This window comes from Ciconia boyciana, chromosome 19, assembly GCF_034638445.1.
Source record: "Ciconia boyciana chromosome 19, ASM3463844v1, whole genome shotgun sequence".
Classification (NCBI taxonomy): Eukaryota; Metazoa; Chordata; class Aves; order Ciconiiformes; family Ciconiidae; genus Ciconia; species Ciconia boyciana.
Genome location: NC_132952.1, coordinates 7,556,049 through 7,575,333, shown reverse-complemented (window position 1 = coordinate 7,575,333; position 19,285 = coordinate 7,556,049). Strand labels below are relative to the sequence as shown.

Sequence of the window (19,285 nt, the reverse complement as noted above, 5' to 3'; positions counted from 1 at the left end):
TCTTTTCAAGTTGTGCCAAAATTTACCCCTAGCTCTCTGGGGATCTGTGACAGTCATCTCAAGGATACATCTCCCAGCTGAAAGTCTTGAGTTCAGGACAGTGGAGGAGGCAAACAAAATATACATTTTTTTGCTTTGTGTGTTTGTGCTTGTAATCTAGGTCAGTTAAATGAAAGCTCCTAGAATACAGAGTAGCCAGATAAATGTGGGATAGCTGGAAAGGGATAGTCCAAGAATAAGGAAGGTGTCCAATAGGACTGGATAGCTGGATTCAGGCATCAGAGATTTCCATATGTGAGGCCAAGCCTTATTTCCAAGTTAGCCTCAGCTAACTTTAGAAAGGAACTAAAACAAACAAGGTGTACTCCTAAATTCTTTTGAAAACTCTGGAAGTGCTGTGTCCTTCTAACCTGAGTTGGCAACTGGCACTAACCCAGGGCTGACAGAGATGCAGTCCTGTCTATAATGGCAAAAATCCAACTCATTCTCATGGGGAAAGCGTCAGTCTCCTACCAGGAAGGGCTTCGTTTGTATAGAACGTTGGCCTACAACAGCACTGTTTTAGCACTGGGTGTCGAGTGAGCTTGAAGCCATTTTCGTGGTCTGGAAAAATTTGTATCTTGTCTTTGTCTCCTTGCGTAATAATTTTGAAGTGTTCTTTTATCAGTGTAGGGGTAGTAGGATCTGTATCTATGTGAATTTGAGTTAATTTACTGATTTGCAGTAGAGCGGTAAATGAAGTTGAAGTTTTTCCCCTTGTTCCTAATTGAAGGAATTCTACTATTTCAAGTTTAGAAAGTGAGCTGGTGAATTCTTTAAAGAGCTGGGGGTGGGACTCCTGCCCCTTTTGTGATATGAGAACATCTTCCTTTCTTTAAAGCCATTTTGCTCCAAAATGGGGTATTTCCAAAGATACTAAAGATTTCAAAGGAAACGCCAATGTGATGTGCTGACAGAAACACAGCTGGTCTTCCTGAAAGTAACTGGCAATCTGGTCTCTTCAGACCTATTTTTTGTGTATAAAATCTGTGGAACAAAGTAACTTGAAGCGTATTGCTTAAGTATATCAGAAAACTTAAAAGACTTGTCAGCTGTATACTTTAACTACAGAAGATAATTGTCAATAGAGGAAAGTTATTTGAACGTTTGTTTTTAATTTTAGAAACCAAAAATCATAGCAACAGATGTACAAGTGAAAGGACATGTATATGAATTGTATATGATCTTTTTACAAGCAAAGCACATGGACCTGCATTTAGACTTAAAACGTTACTGATTCCACTTGGTACCAAAAATGCGTGAAAACACCATTTTGCTGCTAGTCCTTTAGGGGCAGGAATTACTAATACAGTTGCATCCCATTCTTGAAGGCTTTAGACGTGCCCAACATACAAGCGTAAGTTGAAAGAGCTGGACAGCTTCTGTGCACTTACTTGGATACATTGGTTAGTGTTTGCAGCTTCCAGCCTTGATCTCTGTTCACTTACGACCTCCAGGAACTGGATTTGCATTGGTTCTGAATGTTTGGAAATGTTAATGGGTCAATTCACCTATGGTCCTTCAGGCAGAGTTCTTTGTATACATTCACATTAATTGTGTCAGAAGACATTATGTACAATGTGTATGAAGTTAACTGATAACACTTTGGCATTATCTTGTTACTGCCTTTAATTTTTTCCAAGGTAAGTTTTTGTCATCAAGCTATTACGGGAACCCTTTGCTCCAAAACCAGAACACTCCCCACAACACTTCCTGGGCTGTTGTGGCTTGTACGTGTCTCTTCGTTTCCAGCAAATGCACAGATTTCTTTTTTTTTTTAATTTTTTTTTTTTTCCTTACCTGTTGGGAGCAGGAGAATGAAGTGATCTGTTTGATTCCCAGTACTCCTAAGTGTCCATGGGAGTCACAGATAGGTAGGAAGCGTTTTTGGTAATGAACTCTGCTTTCATGGGCAGTTCTACGCTGCCTGTCAGCAGAAGGAATTAGAGTAGGGCACTGGCGACAGCAATACAGGTGCCAGAAGCTCATGGGCTGTAATTATGCTACAAAAGGAGATTTTTAGCAAAAGAGACTCTTTAGCATAGGAACAGGAGGCCTACAGCAGAAAAGGCAGAATCAAAGTCTTACCGTTTCAACAGGTTTCTTTTGGGCTGTAGGGTTTGAATACAACGGCTGAAGAGAGAAAGAATGGAGAAAGGGCCCGGCTTTTCTGTGGTAGGCATTTTGAATTTAGGCTAACTTGTGACATAGGGCTGATGGTGACTAAATCTAGGTGCTTTGCTGCAGTTTGCCCGTGTTGAAGAAAACACATTCATAGCGTACAGTAATGGAACACCGTCATAGGCAGTTCTGGCAAAACCAAGAGCAAGAGGGACGTTGCTCTGAACTCTGCAGATGGAATGCAGCGTACGCTGGTGCTTACCCAAAGGCTCATCATTAAACAGAAGGCTTCAAGCCTATAGTTCCAGCATCATTTGTGAGCCAAGTTCCCATCGTTTCATTCACATAGAAGATAGCAAGGATGGTTGGATCCCTTTTGAGCCTTTAATACTCAGGAAAAAATAGCTTACAGCTTTTTGTGTCTGGGGTTGTTTTGTCACCAAAGGGGCGGGAGAGAGGAAAAAGCCACCAGGCAAGTGATATTGTGGGGTGTGGTGGAAGAATACAGCGATAGCTTTAGATCAGTGACAGGCCAGAACGTTTAACAAACTTCACCTTCTGTAGAGAAAGTCAGCAGCTCAGCCTGGTTTTGCCCACTGTTAATATCCAGGTGGTAGAAACAGGAAAGAAACCAACCCCTTAGAAAGCAAGGCTGTGATGAGTCAGAAATATGAAGTAGAGATTTTTTTTTTTTAAGCTGTTCAATCATTCTCTGGCTTTTCCACTGTTTTACAAGGGCATGTTAAGAAATGTACCAGAGCTGTGGAAATTCTGCAGCCATTTCTCAGAAAACCATGAGAGAATTACTTTAACATATGTTTCCACCTTCTGCTTTTTGCATTTTTTCCCTTCTTGTATTTCTTTTTCTTTGACCTGGTACAAACTTTTATGTGCTTACAATTCTCACTATTCAAAAGAAATTTCATTTTGTTGTTAGAATCTCCCCATGAAGTGGTACGCATAATTTCCAATTGAATTCCTTTCTCCTTAAATATTGTCACGTACAGACCTGAAGACGATTGTCTCTCTAAATGATGCCTTAGAGAGGGTTATTACTAGGCTGTCCAGGAAACAATGTGGAGAAGGCGCTGTTTTAACGCTCAGCCTCAGGTTGTTAATGTGCCTCAGCACATTTAAGGTGATAAGGTGAATTTTGTTTGTTTGTTTGTTTTGGTATGCCAGAAAAGGCAAAACATGGCAGGAAATCTGAGCTTCCGCCAAGGTCTAAGAGAATTTAATGCTACTTCCACCTGTCAACAAAATGGGTTTTGTTGTTATTAGCAGGGTGTTTGCTGGAGGATGAATATGCGGGTAAGTTACAGAATCTCAAAACTGGAAATTACCCTGCAAGCTAAACCGGGTTAGACGTTTTATAAAATATGACTTGGCTATACCTGCAATAAATATGCATACACTAGTAGTAGCGGGTAATAATCAATTTTTCTGTCATCAGACTTCTGAGGTGGCATGTGTCCTGTGGAGATGTGACCAATGCTAGCCTTGGCTTGTGTCTGTGTAAGCCAGTGGCCATGCGCTCCTCTGCAGCCACTAGGCTGCAGCAGGCTGAGCTGAGTCCCCTGTCTTAAAAGCCTCTTCTTGAGGTGGTTTGCCAGCGTCCTAATTCTGCCGGCCCACAACTGCACGGTCAGTTAACATGGCTGTTGCCCAGGAGCATCTTTTTAATCTGCCGGGTTGAAGACACTCCTGGAAGACCGTGCAACCGGCTCTGGATTTCCTGTGTGTTTTATCGTTACTGCTGTCACTTCTGTCGGTGCTTGAGAGACCCACACGTGCAGCCTGGGAAATTAATGCAAGGCAGATAACAGTACTGATCAGTTGTGTGTGTGTGCATGTGTGTAGCAGAGTTTCTGTAAGTTTGTGGTGTTTAACTTCAAACACTTTGAGCAGTCTTGACTTTTCAAACAGAGGCACCTAGCGCTGCTTCAGATACCCGTACGGTCTCTGACATTTGTGGGTCCTGAACAGTTAGGCCAGAGCTGCAAGCACAGAGAACTCAAAAAAACATCCCATATCTATTTATTTTTTTCTGGACAAACAATTTTATTTTAGGTAATGCGTCTATACACTGTACATTCAGTCACTGTGGTATATAAGCATAGCTATTTTCATACATAATCTCATAAAGTCCTTTATTTTACAATATTATCTGCTTCAAGGGGAGGGGATGTGGAAAAGGGGGTGGAAAAGGACTATCAAGGTACACAGCGAAATAGATAAATATGCCAAGCTTTTTTCTTATTTTTTTAAATCAGGCATTTATAAACAAGAAAGCATACATTACTTACATAAAAATAGTTCTAGAATAGTAGAGTAAGTCATAATATTGTCATTAGCAGCAGCATAGGAGAGACCAGGATAACAAAAATGTGCTGAAATGCTATTGGCTATTATAAATGTAAAGATTTATTTTTCTTCAATTGAAAAAATGTCATTTCTGTGAGTTCTTTTGATTTAAAAAAAAAAAACAAACAACAAACCAAAACAACCAAACCAACAAAAAACTTCTCTCTAAAACACATGGACTGATGAGAGGGCAGAATGGAAAGAAAATCAACCTTTTGGTAATAAAATACTTTACAGTGAAAATAAGGACAAATAAAATGCAAATGATGGAGGAAGGTTAACCCACATTTAAAACTTGCAAAAGGTTTTGTTTTGTTTTTCCTAACAGACAGCAAAGGTTCTTCTTAGTTAAAAACACAACTCATAAAACAAGACAACTACCAGGTAAGAAAGAGTTTTGAAAAAGTAAACACCATATACACTTATAATACAACAGTGTAAAATGAAAAAAAGTATTTACATGTTGAATTTACTTTTAACTTTTTTTTTTACATTGGCTAGTTCTGTTTGAAAAGCAGAATATTATGTATACTAGTTAGCTGCTCCATAGATATGAATGTTATTGCTGTTGGTTTTTTTTCCCTTCGTTAAGTCTTCTTTCAGTAATAGAAACAATGAGTAATTAAACTGAATATACAAGTATTAAGTAATATAGTTTTAAGTACAGGGAGAGTCAACAGCCTGTATGAAACACCTCTTCTCCCTTTTAACTTCTTAAAGGAAACTAAAGAGCAGATGAAATGGGAAGATGTGGCTTTATAATTCCTACACTCACAGGTTGGTGTGCAAACGGAATGCAGCGGGGACTCAACAGTAAGTCGAAAGAAAAGCAATTCCATCCGCATGGCTAACAGTTGTTTTAGTGAAGTGTCGCAGACAGAAATTACACACAGAACTCCCTCGCCTCAACCACCTTCACAAGGTTGTTTTTCTCTGAAGATTCCCACCGTTTTGACAGCCCTCGTCTGAAGTAGTGTCTCTGTGGCCGTCTGCTGACAATTTTAAAATAAGTTACATGCACAGGAATTCTGAATTAGAAATAAATTATATGTTCTGCAGAAATAATTAAGATTTTATTGTTAAAATGTATTTAGGAAAGACAAAATGGTATTTTGGAAAGACAAAATTATTTAAGATGGACTCCTATCCTGTAAACCTCTCCTGTTGATTGACTGCTGGTGTAGAACGTTTCTTCCCAGTCTTCCTGGACCTTACTTAATCATACTGATTTTAAACCTTAATTGATAGGAATGTTTTTATAGGATGTTTCACTCCCAAGGATCAAATACTATTGAGTCTTTGCCTCAAACATTGTGAAATTCATATGTCATATGTTACACTTTACAGAACTGCCGTGATGCACGGCAAAAGAAGAGGCCGTGGTTTTGTAACAGGAGTTGTAAGTTCATTTTGGAAACTCCTTTCTTGCAAATCTTATCCCATTTACCTGTGAAGCACAGGTGCTGCTGGTTGTTTGACAAGACTATTTACTGTCAATAAGACTATTTACTGTTCGATTTTTTTCCTTTGAAAAAAATGCAGATTTCATTCATTTTGGAGGATAAAAGCTTCACATGCACAGAAGAAACTGTGCCAGTGAATCAGTATGCTTCCCTAGACACGCAAGGAAGAAAAACGACATCATGTGCTGCAGGTAAGCGGGCCCCTTTTCCTGTAAAAAACCAGAGAGAGATGGACCATTGCCATTCTTTGTTGAGTTGTAAGGGGAGACACACCCAAAGATGGGGAAAAACCCCCAACAAACCAAATTTACAAAGTAAGGCCTCAAAGAAGCTGGGAGTGGGGGTGAGAGCACATTGTTCTATGTGTAATTTCTTAACGTGGCAGTAAAGCATAGCATATGAGACTCTTGAAATGCACAATGATCAACTAAAGCTAAAATTATTTAGTTTCCCTTGAAGAAATAAGTGAATAATACAGATCTGGAAATCATAAGGCTGAGAACATTTTTATGCATACTGCATAACAAAATAAACCCTTTACATAAGACAGTAATAATGCCCATTAATGAATATACGTATGGCAGAGATTTTAATTCCATGCATATGATTTAATAATCGCAGAAAAAAACATACAAAGAAGCAAAAGAAAAAAAAACAAACCACATTAAAAAAACCTGCTTAAGCATAATCAAAATTCCTTTTGCATTGCACTTTAGAAGAGGAGATCTGCATCTAGACTCAGTCTCCAGCATCCCAAACACACGAGGGCAATCCCCTGTGTAAACGGACAGTTTCATGTAATTTACTTGGTGTAACTGTTTCTTGCTCCCAACAGTTTTACGTTGTCCCAGTAATTCTACTCCTTTCATATTTCTTCTTTTTGTACCTAAAACGTATATATGAACTTCTTTGTTAATGCTCACAGTTATTATAATGGTTATTATAATGGTTTCAAGCAAACAGCTCTTGTTTAAAAAAAAAAAAAAAAAAATCTCTCTACTGTAAGTAAATACAATAATTTTAGGATTGGAAGCCGCTTTCTGTCTACTGGGAAATAATTTTTAAGCTTACATAGTTTTGCATTAATGTCCAAAAGCAAATAAAGATTACTGGAAATACATTTCTTCGTTTAGAATAACTTCTGTGTATGATGATGCATAGGGTTGTCTTTTTTTTTTTTTTCTTCTTTAAGGTAAAAAAAGTGTCAGCATTGCCTATCTAAGATGCTGAGAGGAAAAATGAGCTGGAAGGCACATCTGCAGCCCCAGATCAAATTTTCACTTCATGCTGATCAGCTTGAGTGTGTAAGAGGTGAGTGTTTACGGGTGAAAACCACTTTTCTCTTGTTCAGTAAAGCACCAACTTTATTTGTTAAGCACTTCCGGGAGCATCTCTGCTGCTTCCCAACTTCCGTCGGATACAAAGCCACGCAAAACAGGTTTAAAACTCAACCAGTAGTGCACTGGTCTGGTGAAGTCGTATTTGGTAGCATTCTATACCTGCTGATCCTCGCTGCGCATAAACGTCAGTGACGCAAGGTGTCACATAGTGGAAAGCTGGGTGATGATTTTCACATCTGTTAGGCAGGGTAGAATCTAGAATGCTCAACTTGTAAACTTTAAAAGTATGGAATACAATGCAGAGTAAGATTCTGACAAAGTGCAGTTTTTAAAAAAAAAAAAATAAAAATCAACGACAACAACAACAACACCAACAGTAAGAAAAAGTGATGGCATGCTGCATTTTTATTCCGGGGCTGCGGCTTGGATCCCAAAATTAAAGTAATTTCTTTTTTTAAAAACAAAAATTCTTTTTAAAAAAGATGTAGGCTTATTCACAGCAGCAAAAATGTTGTTTTTCTTTTCTGTAGTATCCGATAATGCGATGTTGCACTCTCCTTGGGCACAGAAATCCTGAATGACAGTTCATAATAAAAGCAGGTAAATACTGAATTTATGGTAAGATGGTGCAACAAAGATGAGTTTTCCAGAAAACTGAAAGCTGAAGTAAAGATTTCAGAATGACTTCAAAACGCACATGTCTTCTCAACTGACTTAACAGAGCATCCATTTCCTTCCTTTATTTCCTTCTTTCTTTTCCTAAAGCTGAAGTGCTCTTGGATGAAGTGAGTCTTTTGAACACATCAATTAATGAAGATGTCTTTAGAAAAGATGGCATGATTTGCAAACACTGAAGTCTGTAAGGCTGGGTTTGTAATTCTAAAGCGTACATCTTCTCTTTCCATCCCCCCTCCCCCCCCTTTACAATCCTGCATCTTCCTTTCGCTTTGTGTTCAGGACAGGAAATGAAGATAATTCTTTCTAAGGAAAAAAATCAACTTTGAGAAGCACTCTGAAATTCTCATACAACCACATGACAGGATTAAAACTGTGATGGCTTCCTAGATGGCTGGAAAACTGCTGATGAAATGGCATCATCACCAGAGGGCTTCTACATTAAGAATCCCAAAGCCTATAACAAGTCATTAAAAATTGTGCATCGAAGGTTTTTTTGTTTTGCTTTTAAAGGTTCATTATAAAAATCTTGTTAATTTTTTAATACCAAGTCTGTGTAATGAATTATTTTAAATAGCTTATAAGAAAAGTTTGTTTGTTTTGAAATTCCAAAATGTTCCAACAGGCAGAAGGGCAACATAAAAACACTGCCACGCTCGCCTTTCACTCTGATTTTAGTTGGATGATGCTGCTTGCTTCGAGTTTGCCAGTAGAAAATTTGCTGTGGACTTAAAAGTATTTTGTTTACAAACACTTTGTGTTTTATAGGCACAGTAAGATGTTGTGCTATATGGATTGGAAAAAAAAGAGGCGTAATTCAGTGCTTCTGTTACAAAGAGTAACATTTGCCTTCCAACTAATAAGAATCCATATTCATAGATCTGTGTGCCAAGACACAACTACTCACACATGCACTTACACACGTACCCCACACATCCTCCCTTACTGTGCATATATGTCATTCTGTATGTGTGTTAGATGATGCGGCGGTTTTTAGTTCTCCATGTTGCTCGTTATGTTTTCACTGCTGGGTTGACTGCTTGATTTAGGCCACAGTTGTTCCTGAAGTTCCTTGACTACTTTTTCCAAGTGTTCTCGAGCCTCCCTTTCATGCATCAGGTCAGCTCGGAGCTGCTCCCTGTCAGCCTCTGCATGCTGAAGCTTAACCTGTAGGTCCTCAATCTAGAGAAAAGCACATTAAGAAACATAATAAACTATTTTAGTCTTTCGGTTCCATTGTGATTTTATAGACGTTAATAGACTAGCATAGAAGTAAGAAGAGTAACCAAACCATGTACTTCCAGACATAATCTTATCAAAGTTGAGGGGAAGAAGGAATTCCCTTTTCCCTACTTTTTTCCATACGCTACTGTACAATTATGCAAGTGCATTGCATGAACTGCTTAGCTTTGACATTCGTAAATATTTCTGGTGGCTGAAGTTCCAGAAAGGAGGGTGGAAGACAGAATAGTTGAGAGCGCCTTCGTGTAACAGCACTCTGGTCGCTGTACTTCTTAAACCGTTACTGTTACTGCCTTAGGCAGACAGCAGTTCGGCAAAGTCAACTACAAGAGAAGTTTGCACAGGTAGAGTAATTTACTTTCAGATCTTTTACAGTGGTTATTGATAGGAGTGACCGGAAACATACTCAGTTGCCTACGTGAAGGGCCCGGGGCTCAGCTATGGATTAATGTCCAACAAAAGCAGCTGTAGTATCCTCTCACATACAAGAACAGTTACATCCTTCACATTACATGTTTGGCACTGTAAGGAGGGAACATGGGCACAGAGGACGTGGAGGTACAGCATAGATGGCAAGGGGACTGTGAATAGGGACGTGAGAAAGTTGGGACACAGGGAGCCCTCTGAACGAGCAGAAACGCTCCCAGCAACAGTGAAAATGAGCACCATTTCAACTCATAAATGAGCAGCTGGACTGTGGAGGGCAGGAATGGGACCGAGCAGGTCCTAATGTGTAGTAACCTAGCACAGAAATAGACTTAAAGAAACACATGTTCCAAATAGCCTTAGAAGCAATCACTTGCTGAGATCCAACAGTCTTTTTCCAACTTACAGCAAGAGACGCAGGTGCCCTCAGCCTCCCCAAAGGCCTCAGCAGTCAATCTTCCTATTTTTCACTTACCGATAGCAAAGGCAGAGAAAAGCCCCAGTATTCGAGGGTGTAAACATTAGAAAAACCACGCCGGTTTGAAATACACAATTTTAGGCCACAAACAGATAAGATTAGCAGTTATCAAAGATTGCCATTTAACAAAGGAAAGGAAAGCTCATACGTTTGGGGCTAAAATGAAGGCTACCCCACCACCCCATCCACATTTGGATCTCGGTATCAAGGTAAGAAAAAAAGAAAGGCATAAACCACACCGATACTCAATAGGTATCAAGCATCCAATGCTTTAAGCTTACACAAAGACATTTACAGCCCTGAATTTGCTGTCTTATTGCCTCTCGTGCTTGCCTGCTGCTATTTCTCTCAGACTAAGCCTGTCTAGAGAATTGTGGTTTCCTCAAAACTAAGAAGTGATGAACACAAGGTAAGTGACAAACTTCCTGTGTGCACTCCAAATTAAAGGTGAAAGGCTGTATAAAGCTTTATTTTAAAATTTCTTACATGACTCAAGAACTTAAGTCATATTGCTATCTTGTAAAATTCAGACTTTGAAGTTACTTAAGGTATTTTTCTATTAAGTGCTGTGCAGAAATCTCTGAGGTAGTTGCAAAATAAAGCAGCTATTCCAGACCCTGAGAGAGACATTAGTTGCCACGTGCTGTTTTGCCCGAGCACAGCAACCATACAGCTTTACTGCACTGGGGGCTTCAGCAGCGGCCTCGTGCCCCGGTGCGGCGCTCGGGCGCTGGAGTACAGCAAGCCTAAGTACCTACAACAGGACGCTGCAGCTGATGCTGCAACTGTGCCGTTAGTGTCTTTAGAAAGGCAAACCTGCAGAGTAGTCAGCTACTTCAATTCTGTTTGAGGCGATTTTAGCTCTTCATATTAGGAAACCTCATTTATTGCCTCCCAGAGAGGGAATTTATTAGGAGACTGAAACCCCACACTGTCAAAAACTTTCACACACATCACAAAGCAAGGGCGGACGCACCTGCAGGTTTGCAAAGCCCTACTTCGTACCTATGGCGTTTACTTTTATCTGCACTTGCTGTTGCCTTGCCTTTTTTGCTCAAGTGGAAGTCAACTGCCGGCACCGCCCAGTGCAGCAGCTCTCAATCTGGTTATGTTTAGTCTGGACACCTCTTATCAGTGAGACATCCTGTGATGCTAGAGAGGAAGCCCACATCATTTCCTGCTTCTGGTCTCCTAGTTAGACATGTCTCATAGTGGTACAAGTGGACCACTCCCCTTCCCGTTATTGAGAGCCTGGGGTTAGAAGAATTTCTGATTGCCATTGCTTTTTCTTTTCCTTCCCACCCCCCCTTAAAGTAACCACACCAAATAGCTGCAGCTCATGCTCTGGGCGTAACACCACGTTCGTGAAGCATGTGTTCAGCAACGTGCGTGGCACAAAAGCTGCTATAGTAAACATGGTCTGGAAGAGTTCCCCCTAACATTAATTCAGGTATGTTACAACATGCAAGTTAATCTTGCAAATCTCTGACACCTATGTGGCATTTGCATGTAAGTGATGTATCTCTGCTCTAGGAGTTTAAATTTAGGCAAGCGTGCCCGATTTTTCAAAGACCTCCTGTTACTAACCCTTGCCTTTTATTTATGCATTTCTCAGCCAGGCACTTAGCTCGGGAATCAGCGATGGGGCAGTGGTTTGGCAGAGGGGTATTCAGGTGGGAGCAGGTCGGAGCAAGACTGCAGGGGAGGCAGCTGTGGCAAGGAATGGAGTTAGCCTGAAGGAGAGAGGCTGTTTGGGAGCACCTCTCTATAGAGGAGGCGGGGTTAACAATGGGTGTGGGACCGTGCCCTTTTCTAGGAAATGCATTACGGGGCAACTGGGATTGTTTTATTGGAGGAAGGGGAAGGCAGGGCATGCAATGGATTCCTCTTCAGGGCTGTTTCTCACGGAAATCCAGGAGGCTGCCACGCTGCTCTCAGCTCAGCCTGTTATGCTGGGTCATTTCAGGGGGCTTGGAACAGTGGATGGCCTTGCATTCCACATGCCCTGCAACACCAAGACACAACAAGGCGACTTAAGGATATGCAGCCTGAGCTCTTGGTTTGCTTGGCTTTGGATGGTTTAAATAAACTTCAAAATCTTTTATTACAAGAGAATCTGAGGTGGAGAGGGCGGGGAGGGGTTTTCAGTTCGAAAGCTTAAAGCATACACGTTGCTTGTAACAACATGCTCCTACATTCCTAGAACTTTGAGATCAAACTGGTCATCTTTTCTTAGACCTGACAGTTTGCTCATCTTGTGCTTCACAACTGTAAACATCACTCCTTCCCAGCACTGCAGTTTGCTTATTGATGGGCCCTGGGTTCTTCTCTTGTTTTAAATAGCTCCTGTAGGTCTAGGCTGATCTTCAAGGTAAAATACTGTTCGAGAAAGTGGCTCTGCCTAATATTTACAGTATTGAAATGGATCCCTGTGCATTGGCAGTGCCAACAGAGTATTAGTGGAACTGAAACAATGTCTAGCATTTGTCTTAGTTCTCTGTAAATGGTGATCTTCAACTGACAAATGTGCGAAGTTCTAGGTAGAACTGTGGGACTGGTGGTCGGAGTGCAGGCGAGCTGGTCACACCCTGCATTAGGACTAGGGCCGTAAATTGACATGACGGGGGCATAGACCTTTATACAGATAGGAGCTGGACTTGTATCAAATTAGACAAAACAAGGCCACTGGCATCAGAGGACAGACAGACACTTGAACTAACCCTGACAACGGCAGAAATAGTAAGCTTGCTGCTATTACAGCTTTCAGCGTTCGGGTCTTACCTGGGCTGAGTACTTGGCCCGGAGCCTGCCTGCTTCACAGCCCTTGTCACAAACCCGGATCTGCCTGGCTTGTTCCAGTTCCCTTTTCAGTCGTATCCGAGACTCATTGGCTTCCTTCATTTTCTTCTCATTCTCAGCTCTCAGACGTTCAATCTCTTTCCTTAAGTTGCGTTTCGCCTCTGTTGCTTCTCTCAGTTTCTCTTTCTTTGCCACTCTTAGGAACTCCAGCTCCTAGAATACAAAAGCAGTTAACTTGTGAGAACGGCAGAGCAGAGACTAAATTAGTGCAAGGAAACAGAACCGTAAAGGAATTGATCCAAACTGAATTCCCACCTTCTGCTGGTTATGACCGAGAAGGCTCATGTCTAAACCTCATTCTGAACTTTGTACAAGCTCTTCTCCTTTAAATCAACATGAGATCCTACGCTCAAGATACCCTGAATTCTTGGATAATAAAAAGCTATATGCTACAGCCACATTTTGCTTTGTCAAGCAAAATAGCTGTGACCATCTGTGACTGAATAAAGATGAACTGCAGTTGGAGAGCGCTACTAGCAATGTGCTCTGCACTAGCTCAAAGTTTCAAACCAACCAACTGTAATGCCTGCACTTTAATTGAAGACACTGCAGATACACTACATTATGATAAATGCAATTGGTGAATGCCCTTTGTGTACAGCAAACCTGAACGAGAAAGTTGACTACTTGCTGAAGAAATCAGTAAGCAGTTCCATTTTATCAAGCCCCCAAAAAATCCAGTTAAGGCAAGTATGAGAAAAAACAAATTGTGTATCTTCTTTCTAACTCCAGGCAATTTGGTTTCGCTACAGGTAACTGCTGTGTAGCCCTAAGTCTCTTGGCAACAGACTGCTCTGTCACATCTGGAAAACTCCAGGCTAAAACCTTACGCTAAATCAAAACCATGCTTTGCTCTGGAAATTGCCACTCTCACTGTCCAGGTTCTCAATAGGAGCTGCTACCTTGAAATCTCAAATCCAAGAGAGCGCTATTAATTGAAGTGATGATGATAAGGAACCTAAAGGTACAAAGGAAGAAACTCCTAAGTTTTTAAAAAGCTGTTGTTAAAAGACATGTTCATCATGAGCACAAAGATGTGGCTCACTAAAGGTCTGTCTCCTAAATGGTTAAATTAGAAACTAAAGTTCGACACCCCCCCCCCCCCCCCCCGAAGCAGCATTTCCTCTCTGTCAGAGTCAAACCCTCACAGCAACGTGTTTCTGTTAAGTAACACTGCAGTCGGGTCATGGGAAATTCACTCTTCTGACAATCTCACTTCCCAGCCAGGCCATTGTTAGCTCAGCCTTGCCTCTGGAAGCATGCACACATGTACTTTCTCTGTACGTGGAACTGGAAACCCACAGCTGCCCAAATGGAAAATGATGGCCAGATACCGTATTCCCACTCACTCTGACATGTTGCTTGATTTAATGCCTCAACGCTCAATTCTGCTTCATCAACTACTTCATGTAATTCCTTCTTTAAGTACACACTGTGTATTTAGTTTAGATATTTAAAAATTAGCTTTAAATACATATTACTTATAAATATTTACTTTTAAATACACAAAATAAAACATATATTTTACTGAAACACAAGGGAATGAAGTGATTTGCTCAAGGTGACAACGAACAAGCAGTTCAGTTGAGAAGAGAGCTCTCAGCCTCCCCTCCCTGGGACCTGGATCTGCAGCCAGTACGTGAAGCCATCTTCACGAGAGGCGTGCAGCACAGAAACTGGCTTGCTGTACCGCAGCTCTTGCAGAAATTTGAGTTGGCAAACTTTTGTGAAAATCCTAATTGTGATCACATCTATGCGCACTTAATACAATCTCTCTTTCACCTCCTCCTGCCTGCTAGTAGAACGCTTGAATCTACTACTGGGGTTTTGAGGATTGGGGCTTTTTGGTGGTTTTTTTTAAACACTGCAGTCATATTGCACACAAATCACATCTGTGAGCTACTGTCCTTTGTTTCATTCCTCAAAGAAACAAAATGCATTGTGCCGGCTAACAAGACCGTACACCTGCTTTTGACCAACCGTACAAGTACTAGTTTTCTATCTCCCATGCTAGATGGAGCAAAGCCCTTATTGTACAGTTGGCACCCCAGACGCATCTAATGGATTACATTACTAGCTTGGTTACAGCTCCACATACAATATTCAGAGAGGACGTGCAAATCTTCTACATTTCTTACAAACCTTCCATTTCTATGTACTACTTTTGCCCCAGCTCAAATAAAAAAAAGTTCACCCGCTACTCTGTTCAGTCACTGTGATTTGCTTGTGGCCAGTACATCTCTGCAGCTTTTTTTGTCTGACCGCTCTTTCTTGGATATGACCAATGTATCGCAGATTTCCAGAAATAAGGAGCTTCTTCACTGAATGAAGCAAGAAATATTCAGTGAAGCACGGCTAATGGAAAGCTTAACAAAGATCTGTAGTTCAGCTCTCCATCAGAGCTTCCGCAAGTGTCTCTGTGTCCCAGAATACCCTCCCTCAGCTGAGCAACGGCAGGATTTTTACAAATCTTTTAAAACCACAGATAAAGCCTCCATAAGGACAGAAATGTTTCTAGTTCAGTGAAACGGAAACAAAATAAACTGTGCTGGACTAGAAGATTTTTTCAGTAATGAAATAATGTTGATTTTGGTAGCCATGGATTTACACCCTCAGGCAAAAACAGGTGGCAAGCTTAAAAATGTAGGAATGGTTCCTGTATGCTTTGGTCTCCCGGCTGAATTTACAAACAGTACCCCAGTAAAGGCTGTTGCTATTTGGGAAAAATGAGGCACTTCTTTTTTACATGAGACTACCTAATGGTTTCTACCTGGAGGAGTATTTGCAGACAGTGCTAAGAGAAAGCTAGTTTTCAACGTTACCTGGTGTAGACTGCGTTTGGCTTGCAAGGCAGCGTTTAGCTTCTCTTCCTGCTTCACTCTCATTTTAACAACTTCATGGAGGAATTTTTCTTTGGCTTCTTTTGTATCTAGGCCACTGTCCAGGGCCTGCCTTAGGTGCTCCAGCTCAGCTTCCAACCCACTGCTGTGGGAGTCAGAATGTGTTGCAACCTCGTATGAACTGTTGACTGTGACTGGGGCTTGCATCCCAGGTGAGCTCATGTCCTTTGCAGAGCTGGATGAAGTAAAGGATGGGGAGGAGAGCGAGGATAAGGACGAGGTGACTGAAAAACAGAAACATCGAAAATTAATTAAAAAATGTCTAAAACTAATATAACTCAAAATATGCTGAGGCCCTTTTGTACAGAGGAGATACTCAATATTCAATGAAAAAAATGGAAGAAAGAAAATACTTGTTTTATACTTTGATACTTGAAATGTGATGAAACTGCAAACCTGACTGACTTAAGGGACCAACTTACAATTTGCTTGAATTGTGACTTTGGAATTTACATCACAAACAGTGTTTTCTCCATGGGTGTGAAGAAACAGATTTCTTCAGGGAAAGCTACATGATCCCGCTGTTTCCAGTGGATAAAACTTCTTCTTTTTGCATAAACTGCATGCACTGAGTAAAGACTGAACATACTGAGGGCAGCAGCAGAATTATCTAAGTGACATTAATGAGGTGATACCAGTGTCTTCCTTCATTTTTTGCCGAGAGGCCCAATATCAGAATACTGTTTAAGAACATCCTGGCTCTTGATTTCTGCTTTATGTATTCAACCCCAAGGACGCAGTATTGAAACTGTGTGACCACATTCTTTGTCTGACACAAAATTCCACACTTGCACGTGCGTGCACTCTGGTATTTTTATGGGCTATTTGCGTGTATCCCATAAAGGCTTTTATACAAGGCTCTTGACCAGATAGCAAACCATCAGTTTTTATGTGAACACCACATACATTTTGTCCTCTGTGCAACACTTACCTGGTTTAATAAAAGACTCTAGGTTAGTGGACACCTGTGGTTCAGGTGCTTCTTTTTGTGGATGCACGTTCCTCTCCCAGGAAAACACCCCCCCCCGCTTATGTTCCATTCTTGGTTTTCATTATTATTGAAGGCTGTATTTTTACATCCCATTGAGGTATTAGGCTTCCAGAATTATATTTAATCACAACAGAAGCTGAACAGCTAACTCCTGTGGGTTACTGAAGAAAATCCAGCACAAATAAAATAAAATAAAGGCAGATATAACTGTCACTTACATTCTTCCCTGGTTTCTACTTCAATTTCTGCTTCTGATTCCTTGTCCTCTTCAGTGGCAGTAACAGTGGCCGCAACAGCAGCTGCTGCTTCTGGGATAGCCGTGTTCTCTGCAGCAAGTTTTCTTTTCCGTGGCTGGACAGTGCTGCTCAGTGGCTCACTGCTCCGCGATACTACTGTGGCACAAGGGGGGTTGCTGACAATTTTCTGTTGGGCTGGAGGTGCAAGTGCCACATTGGGGGCCACAGCATTCTCAAAGCTTTTGTAGGAGTAAAAACTGTTTTAGAGGGGGAGGCAAAAGGAAGGAGAAAATAGTCATGTTCTTGGCTTTAAAATGCTTCCCAATCCATGTGTTACACTGAAACTGCAAGACACTTAGGGGAATGACAGTGAAGTTCCACTGATTTACACCAGCTAACAATCTGCCTACGTTTGCCTAGCGTTTTGCACTCATTTAAACATGGAGATGATTTATACAGCTAATCTCCATCCAGTTCAGAAGGGATCATATTCAAAGTGCCACATATTCTAAGAGCACCAAAGAGATGAGATCTCCCAGAGTCTAAAAATTATAACGATGTTTTGTCATTATCTTCATGCGTTACTGTTTTACCTAACTGCGCAGTTTTACTTCTGTCTATCCAGAAGTGTTTTGTAAACGTGGAAACGGCACTTCCTTAAGAAAGGCCACAGGAGTGCAAAAAGTTTAATTTTTTGACACAGCATGCATCTGAGTGCATGTATGTAAAACCACGCTGAAAAACCACAATAAATCTATGTTAAAGGACAGTAATATTGTAATGTCAAATACACAGAATTTTGCAAAAACATAGCAAAGACTGTCTTTGCAACTTCAATTCAGCATCTACTACATGATGTATTTTCAGTCATATATTAAAATTTCTCCTGAACCTGCTGAAGGTGGGTTTTTTCCCCAAGACTTAAATTGGCCAAATTTCTCACAGGGATACCAAGGGCATACTCTTACACCAGTTTAGCCCTCCTCTCCCTACCTAACTGAAAAGGCTGTCTAAAAGCAAGGATATGCTGGTAGGCTGTCTTTTCTTTTTGGTTTTGTTGTTTTGGTTTTTGGTGGTGGTGTTGTGGTTTTTTTTTTTTTTAAAAACAAACAAATCAATCCCCACAGCTTCTAAGAAACTTGTTCATAAGGGCAGCAAAATATGCTCTCCGTAACACTCCCTAAAAACACCTGGCCACTTTAGTCAAACTTTCCAAAAAACCATTACCCTTAGGCAGCAATCTGGCACAAAGATGTTTTCAGACTGAACAGTTCAAGTCTGGCAAAGGAACGTATAATTGCCCTGACACTTTCCGTTCTAACTGTGACACCAGTAGTCCCACCTATTATGGGTGGTGACTCATTCTTGTACCAGTTTAATTACGTTCCTATCCAAGAGCAGAATCTGGCCTATAACATCAGCTGTCTGACAAGCTGAGGAGTCTTCCGCAGGCTCTCCTGCCCAGTGTGCTCTGCCGTGACCCCCCAGGACCACTGGCCATCAAGAGGCAATGGGGTAGCCTGTGATGTCCATTCAGTCCTTCGTCTTCCATTGGTACTGTCACTAGTAGGTACCATGCAGCCGTGCTGGCAACACGCTGACCGGCCCGTGGTACAGAGCTGCTGCAGTTGCCAATTGGCAGATGCCTGGAAATAGCTGGCTGGTCCCTGACCACCTGCCCTATGAGAGTAACTCAATCTTCCTTTAAACAGTGAAGCCCGAGAACTTCTGATGACTGTACCCCAAAATGATCGTAAGTTTTCAGAAGCAGCCGTCATTTCAGACTTTTATGGCATGTTTCACCTAAGAAAACCTATCTAATGAATGCACAAAATATCAGTACTTTTTTTTGCTTCCCTTCTGCAAATTAAAACACTGTAGCTGCAAATGCTTTTTAATCTGACACTAGTGGACTGACTGAATGAATTACAAAGCCACCAGTTAACAGTGCAAGGGAACGAACATAAAGCAACTTGCTGTCAAATAAATCTCCACGGCTGCTACCCCCATTCTCCTTCAGTACATGTCTCCTTACCTGTCTCGGATCAATGCGGGAAGATGGGTTGAGAGCTCTTTCTCATTTGCCGATACAGCAGGGGACCAGGGCCGGAAAGCTGAGAGACGCTGACGGGGATGGACACAGCCAATACT

The 19,285-nt window shown here is 41.2% G+C and overlaps 1 protein-coding gene across 2 annotated transcripts in view; it reads right to left on the bottom strand.

The window, feature by feature from the left end:
- Positions 1 to 4,192: 4,192 nt before the first annotated feature.
- SKI (SKI proto-oncogene) overlaps positions 4,193 to 19,285 on the bottom strand; it is a 121,374-nt gene continuing 106,281 nt past the window's right edge. Inside the window, exons 4-9 of one of the 2 annotated variants that reach the window (XM_072883770.1) lie at positions 19,170 to 19,285; positions 17,117 to 17,391; positions 15,830 to 16,131; positions 12,930 to 13,160; positions 8,949 to 9,184; positions 4,193 to 6,873 (exon numbers count right to left, since the gene is read on the bottom strand). In XM_072883770.1, the coding sequence (XP_072739871.1) occupies positions 8,996 to 9,184; positions 12,930 to 13,160; positions 15,830 to 16,131; positions 17,117 to 17,391; positions 19,170 to 19,285 (1,113 nt within the window). In that variant the 3' untranslated portion in view covers positions 4,193 to 6,873; positions 8,949 to 8,995. Of the gene's footprint in view, positions 9,185 to 12,929; positions 13,161 to 15,829; positions 16,132 to 17,116; positions 17,392 to 19,169 lie in introns of both variants that reach the window. The other variant, XM_072883769.1, reaches the window with a different exon arrangement.